The sequence below is a fragment of the Pelophylax lessonae genome, assembly GCF_965119305.1.
Source record: "Pelophylax lessonae genome assembly, chromosome: 5".
In the NCBI taxonomy this organism is placed as follows: domain Eukaryota; kingdom Metazoa; phylum Chordata; class Amphibia; order Anura; family Ranidae; genus Pelophylax; species Pelophylax lessonae.
Genome location: NC_138772.1, coordinates 531617708 through 531631251, shown reverse-complemented (window position 1 = coordinate 531631251; position 13544 = coordinate 531617708). Strand labels below are relative to the sequence as shown.

Here is a 13544-nt window from a genome sequence, read left to right as displayed (position 1 = left end):
TGCATGAAACGGGGCTTTGACATTAAGAATACATGATTTTTTCATACTATGTAAACAGGCAATGTGAGTATGATGCTAACAATGACACCAAGGGTGTACAAGACAGCAAGGAGGGGGCTATGCTATTTGGCCAAAAGTTTCTGGAGACCTCACCATCACACCTCTATGATCTTGTGCGACATCTCATTCCAATATCACACCTATATGATCTTAAAGTACATCTCATTCCAACGCCATGGGCACTAGTATAGACCTGCCCCTTCCCATCTACAAAAGACTCCTGATTCCTCTATATATATATATATATATATCCAAAAAAGGAGCAAGTAGGCGGGGCACTACGAGGGACTATAAACACCTGCTCAACCGGCGCTAAAATACAAGTACCTTAAAATCTATTATATAAAAGATATATGAATGCTTGATACAAACAATATATCTAACAAAGCTGCTGCTATAAATAAAATGACATACAATAGAGGTGCATATATAATAATATCACAAACAAGATATACTACAACGCACTAGCAGCGCTAAGAACATAAAAAAGTATAAATGCAGTCCACTGGGATAAAGTCCATGTGCTCATATGATCATGCAATGTGCCCAGAATATTCTCTCCTGACAATCCAAGGTCGTGAGTATGTTGGTGAATACACCGGACCCTCCACCTCACCAATGTGCTCCCCCAAATCAGAAACACTCACCAGAAATCTGGTCAACAAGCGCCTGTAACATCAGCCTATCACAGGCTTAGAAACGATCTCCTCAGAAATTAACCAGGAGCGCCGGCACTTGAACCGTCTCAATCGGATCAATTCTTGTGGTATACCCACAGTAGGTTCCAATCAGACAGGGGTGGTACCTGCTTCAGGTATAGTGTGTCCTAGGGCAGTGCTGCTGAGAACAAAGTGCAGGTAAAGTCCCAGGTAGACAAACATAGCAGAGTTCAGGCTGGGGATCTTATCTGTACAAGCAAAGCATAGTCCTCATCCCTCAGTGATCTGCTGCCCAGGATCTGCTTGGCAGTGGCAGGAGGAAGGTGCAGGGGCTCCGCAGAGCTGACCATCTGATGGGCTCTCTGTGCTCTGGGGGGATCGCAGGTTACCACAGCTCCAGCACTGCAATAATAACAGGCTGTGAAGTCATCCCAAACTTCTTCTGTCTTCTTCTGCCCCCACGTGCAGAAGAAGACAGAAGAAGTTTGGGATGACTTCACAGCCTGTTATTATTGCAGTGCTGGAGCTGTGGTAACCTGCGATCCCCCCAGAGCACAGAGAGCCCATCAGATGGTCAGCTCTGCGGAGCCCCTGCACCTTCCTCCTGCCACTGCCAAGCAGATCCTGGGCAGCAGATCACTGAGGGATGAGGACTATGCTTTGCTTGTACAGATAAGATCCCCAGCCTGAACTCTGCTATGTTTGTCTACCTGGGACTTTACCTGCACTTTGTTCTCAGCAGCACTGCCCTAGGACACACTATACCTGAAGCAGGTACCACCCCTGTCTGATTGGAACCTACTGTGGGTATACCACAAGAATTGATCCGATTGAGACGGTTCAAGTGCCGGCGCTCCTGGTTAATTTCTGAGGAGATCGTTTCTAAGCCTGTGATAGGCTGATGTTACAGGCGCTTGTTGACCAGATTTCTGGTGAGTGTTTCTGATTTGGGGGAGCACATTGGTGAGGTGGAGGGTCCGGTGTATTCACCAACATACTCACGACCTTGGATTGTCAGGAGAGAATATTCTGGGCACATTGCATGATCATATGAGCACATGGACTTTATCCCAGTGGACTGCATTTATACTTTTTTATGTTCTTAGCGCTGCTAGTGCGTTGTAGTATATCTTGTTTGTGATATTATTATATATGCACCTCTATTGTATATATATATATATATATATATATATATATATATATATAACTAGAGGGATCAGCAGCAGGAAGAAGGAGATCCTGATTCCTCAAAATAGATCTTTATATCACTAGAGTGGTCACCAGTAGGAGGAAGGAGGTCCTGATTCCAATACATATAGATCTTTATATCACTAGAGAGGTCACCAGCAAGAGGAAGGTGGTCCTGATTCCTATATTTAGATTTTTAGATCACTAGAGGTGTCACCAGTAGGAAGAAGGAGGTCCTGAATCCTCTCTATAGATCTTTATATCACTAGAGGGGTAACCAGCAGCAGGAAGGCGTTCTTGATTCCTCTATAAAGATCTTTGTTTAACTGGGGGTTCACCAGCAGGAGGAAGCAGGTCCTGATTTCTATATATAGATTTCATTCATCCACTTACATTCATCCATGAATACAGATCATATCTCCATAAATCATAACTACTGGGTTATATTGCCTCCTCCAGGAGTAGGACTAGGCAGAACAAAAAAACAACTGGCTACACCCATGGGCCGTCCTCAACTTGGTATATAACCCCCTTCTTTGCGCTAGGTAATCAGTTGTAATCTGTCTAGTCAGGATTAAGGACCTAGGCTGCCGTCTGGGATCTCTGGTCCTAGTAATTTTTTTCTCCTTCCTTACATCTTTTTTGTTTTTGATCTGGGGAGATCTACAATCAACTGCGGGACTGGGCAACGGGCTGGATTAACTTAATCCAGTGGTCCGCCCAGCCATCGGGCGTGCGTGCAGACTGCAGCTTCGCGCTCGGAAGGCCGCGACATAGCCTCACAGACAGAGGCTGGCCCGCAAGTTAAATGTCTCGCAGGGTCGCATACGACCGGGCTTGGGTCTGAGTCGCAGCGGTCCTTTGCCCGACAGCTCCCCTACTTCGGTGGCGAGGATTATGTTTGGAGTGTTACCCGCACCATGGAAGGGTAAGAACAGTCCCCCCTCTCCCCTTTTTGGCATTTTTTTTTTTTTTTGGGGTGGTAACCTCCAGGGACTCCCATCCTCCTCCCAGCCTTAAAATTCCCTTAGTGAGCTGGGCTTTCCCCCCCCTGTCTCCACCTGGAGTCTGGTGGAGTCTATCACCACCTCTATTCCACATTTTCACAGCTCTTACGGTGAAGAAACCTTTCCATATTTGGAGACTAAATCTGTTTTCCTCTAGACTTAGAGTGCCCCCTTGTCCTCTGTGTTGACCTGAAAGTGAACAACTCAACACCAAGTTCACTATATGGACCCCTTATGTATTTATTCATGTTGATCATATCCCCCCTGTCAGTAAGAGACAGACGGTGACTATTTCATTAAAGGTCAAGTTCCACCTTTCCCTGTCACGGCGCATTCTTCTCGGGTGCTGAGTGCTTCTTGGGCCTTCCGTTATCAGGTATCAATATCGCTAGTTTGCAAGGTGGCCACTTGGTCATCGGTGCATAGCCTCACAAAGGTCTATAAGGTAGATACTTTGGCATCTGCGAATGCTTCTTTTGGCCGCAGAGTTTTGCAGGCTGCTGTTTAGGAGGGGCTGTTCCTTCTTGAGGGGCTCCTGTGACCCGGTTAAGGCTTCTGTGTCCTGGTTAAGGGCTCTTATGTTTAGCCTTGGGTTATTTTCCCCACCGCCCATTTTCCTTTTGGCAATGCATTTGGACGTCCCAGTGATATATCGAGCGCTGTGTCCGTCGATGAATGAAAGAGACAAATGGGATTTTTGTACTTACCATAAAATCAATTTTTCTGAGTTCATCGACGGACACAGCACCCACCCCTCTATGGAGTTCTGATATTTCTAATACTGATTGCTACTAAACTGATTACCTAGAGCAGAGAGGGGGGTTATATACCAAGCTAAGCATGACCCATGGGCCATGTTTTTTGTTCTGCCTAGTCCTACTCCTGGAGGAGGCAAAATAACCCAGTAGTTATGATTTGTGGAGCGATGTGTACGTCAAACTCAAAAATCAAATTTTTCATATAACTAGAGGGATCACCAGCAGAAGGAATGAGGTCCTGATTCCTCTATATAGATCTTTAGTTATCACTAGAGGGATCACCAGCAGAAGGAAGGAGGTCCTGATTCCTCTATATAGATCTTTATATCACTGGAGGGATCACCAGCAGAAGGAGGAGGTCCAGATTCCTCTATATAGATCTTTAGTTATCACTGGAGGGATCACCAGCAGGAGGGAGGAGGTCCTGATTCCTCTATATAGATCTTTAGTTATCAATAGAGGGATCACCAGCAGAAGGAAGGAGGTCCTGATTCCTCTATATAGATCTTTATATCACTGGAGGGATCACCAGCAGGAGGAATGAGGTCCTGATTCCTCTATATAGATCTTTTAGTTATCACTGGAGGGATCACCAGCAGAGGAAGGAGGTCCTGATTTATATAGATCTTTAGTTATCAATAGAGGGATCACCAGCAGGAGGAAGGAGGTCCTGAGAGCTCATTTAGAATACTATGTCTAGTTCTGGAGACCTCCAGCAGAGATAGTGAGTCAGGCAACAGTAAGTATCTCAACATGCTTGAGATAAACATAGATTTATACTTGGACAAAAAGTAAAAGAAAAAAAAAAAAAAATTGGGGAAATTAAATTGGCCACTTGGTCTATTCTGTCATAATTTTTCTATGTTTCACAGGACCACAGTCATGCTCAAACAGGATTTTCAAAGTTCCTGGAGTTGAGTTTTAAGCTCTTTTTTTTTTTTTCTTTATTCGTAAACATGGATGTCCAAACTTTGCCATCTATCCTTCTTTAAAATGTCTCTTTCCTCTAGTCCTGGAGATCCCAATGCCACTGCCCCCTCCTTCCTGTTTGTGGGTGTCTCCTTTAGCTAGCTGGGTATTAAGAAGACACATGTGCAGGCGTGCTTCCATCTGAGACTTTAGCCTAGCTGTGTTAATCCATAGACACACACAGAGCCTGGCCAGCCCCCTGCTCCCTCTTCCTTCCTCCTCCCAACAGTTTAACTGACTGTAGTTGTCTCTACTGCTCTGTGTCTCCTGTAGAACAGAAAAGTTCATGGAATGGGGCTGATCAATCCCGGTGGGGTTGACAAAGACTGCAAGTGTTTGCGGATGGTGGGGGAAGCACATGTACCTGGGGCTTCTTTTTTTACCTTAATGCATTCACAGCATTAAGATAAAAAATGCCCCTGTTCATTAGCCAAAAATGTTAAGTGTTAAGTACTACTAAGCCCCGGAGGATTTTCCTGCTCAAAGACCAGGGCCTATTTTGCGATTCTGCACTGCGTGACTTTAACGGACAATTGCGCAGTCATGCAACGCTGTACCCAAATTAAATTGACGTCCTTTTTTTCCCACAAACAGAGCTTTCTTTTGGTGGTATTTGATCAATTGTGCAATTTTTATTTTTTATTTTTTGTGCTATAAACAAAAAAAAGAGCGGCAATTTTGAAAAAATAACAATATTTTTCACATTTTTTATATGAAATTCCCCCCCCCCCCCCAAAAAAAAATGTAAAAATCTAATTTTTTAACATTTTAGGCCAATTTGTTTTCTGCTACATATTTTTGGTAAAAAAAAATCGCAATAAGCATATTTTGATTGGTTTGCGCAAAAGTTATTGCGTTTACTAACTACGGTAAAGATTTTTGTCATTTTTATTATTTTTTTTTTACTAGTAATGGCGGCGATCTGCAATTTTTTTTTTTTTTTTTGCAGGACTGCAACATTGCGGCGGACAGATCGGACCCCTGACTAACATTTTTGACACTTTTGGGGGTACCAGTGACATTACTACAGTAATCAGTGCTCTACATATGCACTGTTACTGTAAAAATGACACTGGCAGGGAAGGGGTTAACTTTATTAGTTTATTAGGGGTTAAGTGTGTCCCTAGGGGCGTGACTTTAACTGTAAAGGGGCGTGGGTAGTGATGTAACCACAGAGATATACGATCCTACATAGCAGGAGCGTATGATCTCTGTTCTTACATCAGAGAGAATGACAGGCGGCTTTGTTTACATCAGCCGTCTGCCTTTCTCCCTCTCCAGTGGGAGATCGCGAGTGGCCGGTCACTCGTGCGGGGATGCCCATGAACAAGCCCTCTGCAGGCTCCTGGGCGAGCGACGTAGTACTACTTCGCTTTTCCCAGGAGGGGCTGACTGCCGCAGTAAATATACTCGGCAATCGGTTAACGGTCTCCTTCACTGCATACAGCTGAACTCAGTCATGTTGATGGGTAGGTGTGATGGCCATGCATAGTAGGTTTGATGGTCAGGTGTCCACATACTTTTTGGTCATATACAGTAGTGTATATATCCGATTTAAAAATTTCTGTCACTCACAAGTCTTCCCAATTTCTTATACAAAACATGCACATGAAGGAAATAATTTATCTGATGAAAAATTACAAATTCTTCCAGCTTTGCAGATCAATTTTCCAGCAATTTTTTTCTATGAAAGATTCTGAGTAGGAATAATTTTTCTTATGCTGGTCATACACATTGATTTTAAATGTGATCAACCATTTACTCTGACAGCTGAATCAATGAGTTATTGGGATTCAAGAATGATCATTCAATGAGACACAAACACATTTGCGAACATTTCCTGATGGCTTTTAATGACAGTTAGTTGGAAGCTAGCGTGGCTGCTGCTGCTAACAATTGTTTTGTGTTTAACTACTTCCTTACTGGGCACTTGTACCCCAGTCCTGCCCAGGCCAATTTTCAGCTATCAGCGCTGTCGCACTTTGAATGACAATTGCTCTGTCATGCAACACTGTAACCAAATTAAATATTTTTTTTTGACAGCTTTCTTTTGGTGGTATTTAATTACCACTGGGTGTTTTTTTTTTTTGCTAAACAAACGAAAAAAGATGATAAAATATGAATTGGACACAGCTGATCACTTGGTATAGGGCCGCTGTGATTGGCCCTTTACCACGATCTGTAATCAGCTGTATCTGAAGGACACAGCTATCACAGAGCGTGCCAGATGCGCACCCCAGGGACACCCTCCTGTCTACAAACTATGGTATATATACTGAAATTTGCACAGCTATAGATGCTATATTGTAAAGGCAGTGATCAGCAACTTATAGTGTGGCTGTGATAGTGTGGAGGTCAATCTGGCGCTAACTGACACTGGCTGGGAGGGACAGTAACTGATCAACTGATACTGATGTCACTAGTGACACTAATACAGTGATCAGTGGTAATACTTTACTAATGACGCTGGCTGGGAAGGGGTTAATATAAAGGGGCAATCAAGAGGTTAACTGTGTGCCTAACAGTTTTTTTGTGTTGATTTTACTAACAGATCTGGCTCTGTTTGTAAACCCAAAACTCTGTGTTGTAATTGGCCATAGCTGATCAGCAGGTATACAGCCATATTCCTTAACTGTATCCTGCTGACAAACTCTTTGTGTGTCCAAGCACAGCACAGCATAGCAGTGGGCGCAAACCCGGAAGTTTGGTGACGATGTAAAGTTACATTGCCTAGCTTGCAGCTGCTGCCTGTCTGCAGTAAATGTACTGTTGGCGGGCGGAAAGTGTTTAAAGAAGAAGCATGGGGTATGAAAAAACAACCTTTTATACCTTCCTCCATGCTGCAGCATTGTTGTTGAGATGCAGCTGTCCCAATCTGGCTCTAAGACCAAGAACTAATCGATCACATGACCGCTGATCGCTCAGTTCTCACTCTGCTCAGAGTAGAAAGCAGTGACTGTCACTGAAGTACCAGGGTGTGGAGGGAGCAGGAGCAGCTGGCCCCAGTTCTCAGTCGAGTGCTAAAGTGTGGGCAATGGAGTAGATCCCAACAATATTGTTGGAATCCTTCCAGAGCTTGGCGCCGGCTTTGCATCATCAGCTAATAGTAGAAATAGCCTGATATCAGCTGACTCTGGGACACAGGAGAGCAAGAGAAGTATGATCAAACTATCACCTGTTTCTCTTTTTGGCAATGAGATCTCTGTTTTAAACTGGATATCTACTCTCGTGACTGCCTCACTGCCTGCCCCCGTTTTGTGAGGGGACTGTTTCTTTTATATATGGGGTCACCTATGGGCGATCCTGGATACATCCGGCATAGACAGTAGCGGGCTGGACTAGTGACCCATTCCTCTTTCTTATATCTCAGTTGTTATCGGGATACTAGGGTAAGACAGCTTGGGTCACAACATTTGATGGACGATGTATTATCTTATTTCCTCAAGTTTTGTTTTTAAACAATGGAGAATGTGATTATACACAACTACTTTGAGATACTACTGTTGGGTCCTGAGGATGTTGTTTCTGCGAAACGCGTTGGTCCACCAGTAAACCTGACTATAGAATGTTTATATGTATTTGTATATTTTGTACTATTTTTTTTAAATATCTTCTGTTTGTTTTTGTTTTTTTAATTAATTATTGAATGCCTATGTACTAATAAAATACTGTGACTTTTTTAATATAAAATACTATTCTTATGTGTTTGAATGAATATATGGCACAATTAAATCCCCTGCTGCCCAGGTGTGCTTGATCACCTTCCCATTCCATGCCCTTGTTCCCTTACCCTTCACATTCCACTTGCACACCTGGACCCTATTTATTTGCTACTTTATGATCAAAATAGCGTTGGCCATACTTCTCTTTTAAGTAGGGTGAATAAGAATGTTAATTAGGTTTTTATTGCTGCCTGTGACACCACTGGGAAGATTCTTCTTCACTTCCTGTCTCTATGACACCAGGACATCGTTCAGGTGGAGTTGTCACCGGGACAGGGAAAGACAGCCAAAAATAAAAAACAGTGCCAGAAGTTCTAGCCCTTCCCAATGGCCACACTCCCGCTACGAGCTGCCTTTGTAACCCATTATTTCATGTTTTTCCCCTTACAGGTGACGGAAGAAGAGCAATCAGCCAATCACACTGTGATGATACAAGAAGCCTTGCAGCAGGCTTCCGTCGGGCTGGGTGAACAGCACCACCTGGTGGTCTCTTCAGATGAAGTGGAAGGGATCGAAACCGTCACGGTCTACACACAAGGGGAAGAAGCCTCGGAGTTCATTGTATATGTCCAGGAAGCCATGGAGCCCGTGGCAGATGGAACAATGGAGCACATCTTGCAAGAAATATGAGGCACCTCTGGAAAATACCCAGACCTATCAGTGCTTCAGTTTACACCGAAATGAAAGTGTTCCCCTGGAACAAAGTCTAACTGTACCTGTGAGTCTCTCAGAGCCAAGCGGAAGAAGATAATGGAATATGGCAACTGTTCTGGGGCGGAACGTCCATCTACGCTTCCAGTTAAAGCTGAACTCCAGGGAGATATAAAAGGCATAAATTAATGCAGTTCTGTATTCATTATACATCATTAGATGTGGGGGGGGTTTTAAATGCAGGCAGTAGAAGTACCTGAATTGACTTATTACTAGCTTTTTGCAGTCTACTGTAAAGCAACGCTCAGACTGGGGGAAGATAAACAAGGCAAGGAGCCAATTATATGCTGCAGTGCAAGAAGCTTGCTGATGGGATGAGAGAGCAGAGAGATGATCTTATCCATGTACTGCTTCTCCTTTTTTCTGTCCAGTTAAAGGGCGAGGGGAAGCCTTAAAGTGGAATTCCTGCCTATTTTTTTAAAATGTCCCATCCTTCCTCCTTGCCTACCATTTGTAAAAAAAGATGATGTGTATACTTACTTTTTTCAGTCTGCTCCTGTGCGGTCACATGATATGCAGCTCAGGCTCCCCTGTGTTAGTGAGTGTCGGCTGCAGGGGAGAGGAGGGAGCGCCAACGAACATGGACTTTTTCCAGGGGGGGCATCATTTTAAGGCCAGCCATGCTCCGCCCCTTTTCAACAATGTCATGAAGGGGAGGGGCTTAGTCATTAGCACATAAAGCACAAGTATTCAAAGGTTTGAGAAACGATGCAAAAGCAGAACTGACCCTCTCTGTTTTGAGTTTGTTCAGGCGGCGCATGCATACACGTGACGTCAGTACGTGCTGTGACAACACGTACCGTGCCTCTGTGCATGGGGCCACAAATCTTCTGAATTTCCTTGCCCTGGGCTCCCCCTCTCCTGGAATGATAGCACCGGGGCCTGGGGCGTAGGACAGTGGTCCGCGCGGCTGCTGATGTCAATCACCGCGCAAGCCGCGACTCGCAAATAGTTATTTTTAAAGGAGAAAAATAAGCTGCTCCTTACCACTTTTCAGAGCGCTGATCGCCACTCACGTGACCCGCCGCCTCTCTCCTCCTCTCTGCCTCTCCTCCTCCCCTCCTGAATGACGTCAGCGGAGAATGCTCTGCCCCGCCAACTGCAGGCAGCTGTCAGACAGAGAGAGGAGAGAGCTGGCGGGTCACGTGAGCGGCGAACGGCGCTCTGAAAACTGGTAAAGAGTGGCTTATCTTTTTAAAACATGGACACAGACACAGGGGCACGAACACACAGGATTATGAAACAGACCAGATAGGATAATATAAAGTGGCTTAGCAACCACTTTAAAGGGGAAGTTGAGAATTCCGGGGGGGGGGGGGGGCATCTGCCCCCCCATGCGGACGCCCATGCCAACGAAGGCTGGGCTATGGGTGATGTCATGTCTCCCGTAATTCCCAGCCGTTGTAGAACTCTCCTTGACACAGAGGAACCGGAGCAGCAGGCTCCAGTTACTGGGTCCAAGCAGAGTCAAAAAAGGTAAGTATAAAAAAAAAAAATAAAAAAAATAAAAAAAAAGGTAAGTATATACACAGGGTGGGCAGGATAGGTAGCAGGAGGATGCTGAGGGGGGGGGGGGGGGGTTTAAAAAGCAGTTGTTGCTAGGCAGGAATTCTAGTTTAAAGTGAGAGTGAAACTGCAGCAGAGAAAGATGAGTCCTGTCCCTGTGCTTTGTGGTAGAGCTGTGTAAATCTCAGGACTGGACGGGCAGAAATACAATTTTTTTTTGGCAGGTAACACAGTTACATCATATGTATTTCATCTGTGTTTTTAGCTTTATTTTCCTTGAAGTTCAGCTTTAAAAAGCATCCCAAAGAAGAATAGTAACTGCCTTGGAATGTCTTTTTTTTTTTGTTTGTTTAGCAATAACTCAGCAAATATGGCTTGTTTTTAGCTGGAACTGAACCTGGATTATGTTTACAGAGAAGCTCGAGTGTGTGTTGCCTCCGTTAGGATTTCTAATCATAGATTTGCTAATTTAAGAACATTTTTTTTTTTTTTTTTTGACAAATCTCGAGAGTTGTGTAAATAAAAGGAAACTACATTTCTAAGTTTCTGTGGATTTGAAATATTTTTAATGTGTATTGCTTGCACCAGCTATCACATGAGATTAGTGTACATCAGACACCGAAGCAAGTCAAACGTAGCATGCGTTCAGTGAAGAATACTTTGCATTTGAGACCAGTTTGTGATACATTAACTACTCCTGGACCAGAAGGATTTGCCCCCTTAATGACCAGGCCATTTTTTGCGATTCGGCACTGCGTTACTTTAACGGAAAATTGCGTGGTTGTGCGACACTGTACCCAAATAAAATTGATGTCCTTTTTTCCCCACAAATAGAGCTTTCTTTTGGTGGTATTTGATCAACTGTGGGTTTTATTTTTTATTTTTTGCGCTATAAACAAAAAAGAGCGATATTTCTAAAAAAAAAAAAAACAATATAACATTCCCAAAAAAAAAATGTAAAAATGTTTCATCCTTTTATGCCAATTTGTATTCGACTACATATTTGTGGTAAAATAAAATGAGCAATAAGCGTATTTTGATTGGTTTGCGCAAAAGTTATCGTGTCTACAAACTAGGGGAAATATTTGTCATTTTCACTTATTTGTTTTTTTTTTTTACTAGTAATGGCGGCGATCTGCGATTTTTAGCGAAACTGCGACATTGTAACGGACAGATCGGACCTCTAACTGACATTTTTTACACTTTTGGGGGGACCAGTGACATTACTACAGTAATCAGTGTTAAAAATATGCACTGTTACTGTAATAATGACACTGGCAGGGAAGGGGTTAACCTAGGGGTGATCAAAGGGTTAAGTGTGAGCCTAGGGGAGTGATTCTAACTGTATGGGGGATGGGTTTGTGAAAAGATCACAGAGACATGTGATCCTACATAGAAGGATTGCAGGCGCTCTGTGATCATTTCAGAGAGAACGGTCAGCTGTGTTTACAACAGCTGACCGTCTTTCTCTCTCACTGGGGAGCGATCGCGGGTGCCCAGCGGCAATCGCGGGTGCCAGCCCAGTGCATCGGCATCCCCGCTGCCTAGTGGTGGAGCGCACTTGCCCCCCAGTAGCACGCAAGCGACTGACGTAGGGCTACGTTGGTTCGCACAGGAGAGGCAGCCTGCCACAGTAAATGTGCGGCGGGCGGTCTTAATGTGGTTAACATTGACTTGTATAGAGAAATAAAGGTGAAGCAACAATGACGTGTACAAAATTCAGTGAGATGGCATAATAAACTCAACCACTGCTTTTTAGATCTCTCTTAACCCCTTTGGGCCTAAAGTTAAAACAAATCTTGATGCCTAAGAAAAATTTTGCAACTTTGACATGTATTAGGCCCCTTTCACACTTATGCGACGCGATTTTACCGTGATTTTGCGGCGTGATTTTGACGCGATTTTGCTGCGATTTTTAAAGCTATGGCTATGGCTCAAAACGCAATCAAATCGTGGCAAAGTAGTGCAGGAACTACTTTGAAGTCGGTGCGACTTCAAAATGCACTGATATGAATGGGGCTCATTGAAAATAATGGAAAACGACTTGTCATGTGATTTTGCGGTCCAAAATCGCAGGACAAGTCGCACTAGTGTGAAAGGGGCCTTAGTAAAACTGTATATATCATCACAACTACTTTGTGCATCCAGGTGGATTATACCTTGCTTTTTTCAGGAGAAATTAGGCTTTCATTTGACGGTAAATGGAAATAGATATCTCCCTGATTTATTTCTTTTTTTTATTATCAAAATAAAAAACTGGCCCAAAATAGTAAAAAAATAATATTTATATATATATATATATATATATAATATTATTTTTTTTTTTTTTTGATTAAGCTATATATTTTTTGCTACTACCATAACTTACCACCAAAGAACAACCAAACATAAATTCTCCTACTCTTTACGATACTAGCGATACCACATATGTGTATGTCATTTGTTGTTTGCCCCCGTAGTACAGCCCAGAAACAATAGTGTGCATTTTGCTTCTTTTCTTGTTTTTTTTTTTTGTATCGTACCTAAAACACACGGACACTAAGACCGCATTCACATTGATCCGACTTGGACCGCAACTGGTCAGCCTGACAAGTCGCGGTCCGTCACGCTCCCATTGAGTAGTACAGGAGCCGTTATAATAGGAGCGACACAGGTCACTCCGACTTAGAAAAAGGGTCCTGTACTGCTTCTGGGCGACCTGGAGGCGACTTGCATAAACATTCATTTTATGAAGTCCGTGCAAGTCGCGACGAAGTCGCGCTGCACGCGACTTCACAGGTCGCCCCCTAAGTCGGAGGTACCTAGTGTGAACCGGCACTAAGGGGTTTATTTACTAAAGCTAGAGAGGGCAAAATTAGTCTTTATAGAAAACAATAAGCTTCCAGGTTTTATTGCTAAAGCTTAATTAAACAAGCTGAGGTTAGAAACTGATTGGTTTCTCAGAAGAATTGTGACTAATTTCGC

At 43.5% G+C, this 13544-nt stretch overlaps 1 protein-coding gene across 2 annotated transcripts in view; it reads left to right on the top strand.

Moving 5' to 3' along the window:
- ZFAT (zinc finger and AT-hook domain containing) overlaps positions 1–9490 on the top strand; it is a 352480-nt gene extending 342990 nt beyond the window's left edge. For both annotated transcript variants that reach the window (XM_082258103.1, XM_082258102.1), the window contains exon 16: positions 8754–9490. In XM_082258103.1, coding sequence (XP_082114229.1) covers positions 8754–8993 — 240 coding nt within the window. In that variant the 3' untranslated portion in view covers positions 8994–9490. The remainder of the gene's footprint in view (positions 1–8753) is intronic.
- The last annotated feature ends 4054 nt before the right edge of the window (positions 9491–13544 follow it).